The 7,203-nt window shown below is 31.8% G+C and overlaps 1 protein-coding gene across 1 annotated transcript; it reads right to left on the bottom strand.

The window, feature by feature from the left end:
- Positions 1 to 879: 879 nt before the first annotated feature.
- On the bottom strand, positions 880 to 5,645 carry LOTGIDRAFT_164262 (hypothetical protein; the record flags this gene model as incomplete). The annotated part of the gene is made up of 5 exons (XM_009060766.1): positions 880 to 986; positions 1,287 to 1,503; positions 3,988 to 4,236; positions 4,696 to 4,905; positions 5,628 to 5,645. 5 exons carry the CDS (start codon positions 5,643 to 5,645, stop codon positions 880 to 882), a joined length of 801 nt encoding a protein of 266 aa, XP_009059014.1.
- Between the last annotated feature and the right edge of the window lie 1,558 nt (positions 5,646 to 7,203).

The raw sequence follows: 7,203 nt of genomic DNA, 5'->3' as shown, positions 1-7,203 counted from the left end.
AGTTCACGGGTGACAATACCATTATGCTTGTGCATTATAACATAAACAATAATTGCTGGAATTTGTTTAAAAGAATGGGCAAGGTCATGTAGACAATTCTGGCTAAATGTTAGCAGTAGCAGTAGCTTTCATGGTTACTGGCAGGTAGGATTCTACCATTGCAATATAGAAATAAAAACAAGGCAACTTAACTATCAACCATTTTTTTCGAGTCTGTTTTAGTAAGTTGTCTGAATGTGACTGGTTAAACTTGAGCTACCTACTGCGGTGTTTGACCACAGGCCCTTGAAGTTCTGTCAATATTAATAAAATATGGGCAATGTGGAGAAAATAGTGTCAACGTATATAAAAGACATTGACACTATTGCCTTGTTTTTATTTCTATATTGCAATGGTAGAATCCTAACTGCCAGTAACCATGTTGTAAATCTAGACTTGTAAACTATATACAGGTTGAAGTTATAATCAGTTATGGTTTTATCAGTTAGACCACAAAATATAACAACATTTAATACAATATATAGTTTTATTAATTTGAATCCTGAAAAAACTCTTTGTGTTCAGATGTGTAATATTTTTATCGACAAAAAAAAAATAAAATAAACATGACGCTTTTCTTTGCAAGCTTGTATATTTGAGACACCATTGAATTCAAATTAAACTAAAGAATAAAAACAATGAATGAAGCCAGCGATTAAGAGTAAAGTGATATTGGGCTGAAGAATGAAGATGATTCAGAGATTTGATCTGTGATATGAAATATAAACTGGAAACTTAAATGTTGTAGTGGTGGGAAGGTTTGCGAAAAACAATAGTTCAGTAGTGAATAAAATTTGCTCTGGTAGAACTGTCAACTCCAAATAATAATACCAGGGTTCTTCATATAAACACTACACAATCTTCTATGTTTCTGGTTCCCAACCTGGGGTGTGGGGCTGGGTTGTCGGTTGGTGTGGGGCTGGGGTGTCGTTTGGTGTGGCCAACTGCTGTAGAAGATGAATATAAATAAACCAAGTACTGATGATCCAATCCAAAAAAAACATAATATTGCCAAAACATTAGTAGCATAGCAGACAATGAACTTTTCACAAGTACATCAATCAGAAGTGAGTAAGTACTTCATAATGAAAAGATGTATCATGTGTCTAGATGAGTAAGCATACCCTGCTGGCGCCACACCCATCATAGCTGCCTAACATACACAACAATTATATATTTGATGTTTTGAATATACAGTGAGGTCTGAACAAGGTTGGCAGCCCCAGCTCAAAGTCAGTAAAACCTACATTCCACATTATCATAATAAAGTTGATTTTCACCAAACTCATTCTCTTTCACTGTCCATCTTTCTTTTCCAGCCCTATAGAATCTGACAAATGCAGCTTTCTGTAGATTGCTTCGTTCTCTTTGTGGTAATTTTCTTAATCGTCCTAACACAATGTCTATTAGGGTGTCGTAAGTTTCTCTTTTGACACTGATCTGTTGATGTGAACCGAAAAATACCTGAAAAAACATTAATAACATCTCACATTATAGTGATATAACCGTCTGAATATTTACTTTACCAGCTGATAGAGCTTAATTTTAGCTATCTGTATAGTCGTCTAAATATTTACTTTATCAGCTGATAGAGCTTAATTTTAGCTACCTGTATAGTCGTCTAAATATTTACTTTATCAGCTGATAGAGCTTAATTTTAGTTATCTGTATAGTCATCTAAATATTTACTTTACCAGCTGATAGAGCTTAATTTTAGCTATCTGTATAGTTGTCTAAATATTTACTTTACCAGCTGATAGAGCTTAATTTTAGCTATCTGTATAGTCGTCTAAATATTTACTTTATCAGCTGATAGAGCTTAATTTTAGCTTTCTGTATAGTCGTCTAAATATTTACTTTATCAGCTGATAGAGCTTAATTTTAGCTATCTGTATAGTCGTCTAAATATTTACTTTACCAGCTGATAGAGCTTAATTTTAGCTATCTGTATAGTTGTCTAAATATTTACTTTATCAGCTGATAGAGCTTAATTTCAGCTATCTGTATAATCGTCTAAACATGTACTTTATCAGCTGATAGAGCTCAGTTTCAGCTATCTGTATAGTCGTCTAAACATGTGCTTTATCAGCTGATAGAGCTCAGTTTCAACTATCTGTATAGTCATCTAAATATTTGCTGTACCAGCTGATAGAGCTTAATTTTAGCTATCTGTATAGTCGTCTAAACATGTACTTTATCAGCTGATAGAGCTCAATTTCAACTATCTGTATAGTCATCTAAATATTTGCTTTACCAGCTGATAGAGCTCAATTCAGCTATCTGTATAGTCGTCCAAACATTTACTTTATCAGCTGATAGAACTCAGTTTCAACTATCTGTATAGTCATCTAAATATTTGCTTTACCAGCTGATAGAGCTCAATTCAGCTATCTGTATAGTCGTCTAAACATTTATTTTATCAGCTGATAGAGCTCAATTCAGCTATCTGTATAGTCATCTAAATATTTACTTTACCAGCTGATAGAACTCAATTTCAGCTATCTGTATAGTCGTCTAAATATTTACTTTACCAGCTGATAGAACTCAATTTAAGCTATCTGTATAGTCATCTAAATATTTACTTTATCAGCTGATAGAACTCAATTTAAGCTATCTGTATAGTCATCTAAATATTTACTTTATCAGCTGATAGCATCAATTTGCTCCATTCCAATATTCAATCAGACATCAAATGTTTCAAGTCTGTTGTGTGCGTTGAATAGAAACATTTTAACTCTGTTATTATTCAACAAGTATTATACAAATATAACAATATTCTTATAAATTGATTTATTCTAAATGTTTGAAATTTTAAGACACAATGTTTAAGCTCTAGTTTCAAATATTAATATCTTCACAATGGCATGATTAAAAAGATTTAACAAAATACACCAAAATAAAAATGATCTAAAACTGTTATTTCAAAATATCATGTACACAATCATAATAAACAATAAACGAATGTGTGCTAAGTTTCAAAAAAGATAATTGACTTAAAAAAGAAATTTAAAAATAAAAATGATATCAAAAGCCCTTTGTTCTAATTACATGTTGATCAAATTTAAAGGATAAACTTGTACGAACCATGAAACAAATTTTCACATCCAACATATACCTGTGAATCTAACGTTATGAAAATTTATTCATTATCAACGACATTGTCAAGGTGATACAAATTTTTATCTTATAGTCATTTTTCTTCTGTTTTTAGGCAATCACAATGAGCATTGTTGTCAATTAGGCTACTATTTATGTTTTGATAATGAACATTTTTTTGAACATCGTGAAACCAATACATCAGTTTTATGGTCTTAGACTGTGTTGTTTACTATTAAAAAAGTTCTGTTCATGGTTTCAATTGACCTCTGCTGATGGTCAGAAATATCTTTGCTCCAATACACAAGAATCTTATCCAATGATTAAAAGTCATTGATGTAACTCACAGTTATCACAAAAAACCATTCGTTTTATAGTTAACCTTTTTTTTCACAATTTAGAAATATAGATCAATATAAATTTCAACATCAGAACTGAAACAAGTTATTTTCAGGAAAGATAGGATTATCTTCAACTCTCTTCACAATTAATGGAATATTGGCAGCTAGATTTGAACTCTGAGAAATTATAAAACAACTGTTTCCCACGAATACTGATTTAAATAGCTATCCCTATTTCTTCTCCACATATAAACAGTTTTGATCTGTAGCATCTTCTCTTTATAACACTGTCCTGTTTTATTCATAAAGTTCTACATCTAACTAAACTTCATCTCTTACCAAGCTACATCTATATATCTGGTAAGTAGGTAGGTAGATGACAAGTTAACGTTCGCTTCCAGCGGATGCTGATATCGCAAACTAGGTAGTTGTTGATAGTCGTAGTAGTTGGTAGTTGGATTGTCTATAGATCTTTTTAATACTGATTTAAATAGCTAGAAGCCCACTGTACCCCCATGTCTATCTCAATCTCCTCTCCACATAGAAACAGTTTTGATCTGCTGCCATCTTGTTTCACCATCCATTTCTCTTTCCCTGTGCGATAATAACGTACTATAGCAGCCTTTTGAATAAGGCTTCGATCTTTCTTCGGAATGTTGAACCTTCCTAGGACTAGATCTGATATAGTGTTGTAAGTTTCTCTGTTTAAACTTTTAGGACGCTTGCAAAAGATTTCTGAATGTTCTTTTAAAAACTTGATCTAAAATATAAAAAATATACAAGAAATGAAATGTTTTATCTCCTACTATTTACTCTAGATTGAGCTAATCAGCGGTATCATGTAATGAGAAAAATTTCCCTTTGCAACACCTTAAACTCCAAAAATTTTACATTAAATCACCCAATTCCTTTTCACAAGTTCAACCATAAATATAACAAATATACAACCATTACATCTGATGACAATACGTGTATATTGTGTTGAAACGTTATGTGTCTAACCTTATTAAAGAAGTGTGTTATATTCCATAATATTGTCTTGTGTTTTTGTTATATGTGCTCCTTGCTTCTATATGTCGTTCAAATCTGACATAAATATAAAGACTGAAGATCATCCTAAACAATGTAGCACTGAAACACCTACCAAATTCTACATTTTGGGCAAATCGGCTTCGCTGAAGTAAACTGGAAGGACCATTTCTTTATCGTGATTATAGACCTGAACCGGGACGCCATCAAACAGTAGCTGAGGACCGTCATCAGTATCCACTACAGAGTAACGGTTCTTGCCACGCCAATATTGAACGACAGCGTTCCTATGAAGTTGTGTTCGATGTTTGGTGGGTATTTTGAATTCACCACGTACTAGATGGACTATCGTTTCATATGTTTCCTGAGATATCGGTCGAGTACTTCTTTTTCTTTTGATCTGGAACAGACAAGATGATAGTCAATCATTACGTGTTAATTCATATACCTCACCCAGGGGTCACAAACCTTTTTTCATACTTAGCTGAAATTTAAGCAGCTTCTACAGGCGTATAAAAGTTTTTATCAAAGAAAATCATATCAATCTATTCCTTAGGTGAAAGTGGTTGTAAAAACAATATAATTGAAATTACGAAAACACAGGCCGAGGAGAAAAATCAGAAACATCAATTACTATTAAGCGCCCTGTGCCAGTGCCTTCTGTTGGATAGTAACTTGTTACCTTTAACCCACCCTAATCTATTATGTGCAGAAAAAAAGTGGCGAAAGATACAATCATTCCACCCTAAGGAATAGATTCATATATTTTTTTTTGTACTACAATGTTTCTGGCATTATAACATTAATCTCCAAATTTTACATTTTCATGATGAGAAGGGAATTATGAATTTGAGTAAAAATTAAGATGAACATGAAAAATGTTTTATGGCCCTGGGGCCGCAACCAACAATGTCATGAAAATCAACCTAAATAGTCGCATATTTAAGCTAAAAAACTAGCTTGGAACTACAACAGTTTTCTGTGGCCAGAATGACCCAGTTCCCATTACAATTTGGGAGAGAGTGTGTGTTTACTTGGCAGAGATGGCATGGGTATGTTAACATAACTTTATGAACACCTGCATCCTCACAATGTCAAGCCTTTACCAACTTCATCTTATACCTTGACTGCAATAGCCATCTTCCTAGCGATTAAAGTCAATTAGTGGCCTTGACAGAAAGCTGATGGCTCTGATCGACTGTATTTGCTGCCGAACAAATCAATTAATTTGCTGCATCTATAATAAAAATTTGTAAAAGCTTGAGATGGAACACCTACAGCCAATTTACATTTTACTTCATATATTGTATAATTGCTTGTATAGTGCGCAGGTGTTTTCTGTAGCTATTTATGGTAGTTTTATTCAGGAGATAAAAACACTGTAAAAGTTTATTATGACAACTAATATATAAATATTCATATAGACAACAATTTAATTGTTTTGTTAGAAGGAATCCTACGTCATGGAATGAACATGAAATTTAAATTCTCAAACTTAAGCCAGTAAGATTACCAGAATTCTGTTGTATATTGATGAATATCAATGATGAATATAAACTCTTATTAGCCAAGTTTGAGAATTTAGATTTTATGTTCAATCTTAGAGGCAATATATCCTTTAAAAGTCAATATGTACTTATATACAGATTTTAACTTATTTCATCCAACATGGCCAAGTTATTTTTGCATAGACTAAAACACCAAAAATACTTTTTTTCTTACTAGCTTTGTGTACGACTTTTGCATCTCATAAATAATTTTTTTCTAGTTTCTTTACTAGATTAATTTTCATAGAAAAACTAAACAAAAGTATTATTTGCTCTCATCAATGGAAAAAAGAAATGTTATACAAATTCAAGGTTTAACATTCTAATATGATTTATGTATACTCAATTCATAAGCAAAATTTGTTAAAAAAAAGGAATCAATTTATCATAGTAACATAAAAAACAGAATTATAACTTAAAAGTTTCACATTGTACGATCTGCAGAATATCTAAATGACAACAAAATTCAGGTTTCATTTTAATACTCTTAAATTCTGAACTTATTCAGTTATATACAATAAATAACGGAAAAAAACAATTTTATGGTATACTACTCAATCTATATTGTCATTATCAGGTGTAGTGAGGAAGTTCCTCCATTCACCTGAAGATGACAATGTAAATTGTAGAAACATTGTGTACAATAAAACTAAGGAATAGTATACCATAAAATTGTGTTCTGTTATTTAATGTGATCTCTACCCCTAAATGTCGCTAAAGGATTAATGATATATAATAAAACTAATAACATTATTTACAATATATAAATCCAACAAGGCTTTAAAAATTCAACAAAAATATAATGACAAAATAAGGGTTTACATAAATTATAATAAATTGGATATATTGATATTTATCTCAATATTTACATTAACAGCTGATACAGCTTCTAACCCATTTAAGCACCAAGAGATGATGTATAGTAAAATAGATGTGTTCTTCAAGGCACCAAATTTCAAGACATCTGTGATTCCTGCAATTACACTAAAACTAAGTATTTGATGACGTCACTAATGGCGAAGGGCCTTCTTGCAATTAGTGATGTCATCAAACACTTAGTTTTAGTGTAATTGCAGGAATCACAGACGTCTGAATGAAAATTGGAAAGGTGTAAATCGATCTTTACTCTCCCTTTAATCAGATTATTCTAA

Source organism: Lottia gigantea (genome assembly GCF_000327385.1).
Source record: "Lottia gigantea unplaced genomic scaffold LOTGIsca_44, whole genome shotgun sequence".
NCBI lineage: Eukaryota > Metazoa > Mollusca > Gastropoda > Lottiidae > Lottia > Lottia gigantea.
Note: the sequence above shows the minus strand (reverse complement) of the source record. Positions and strands in the feature narration are given on the sequence as shown.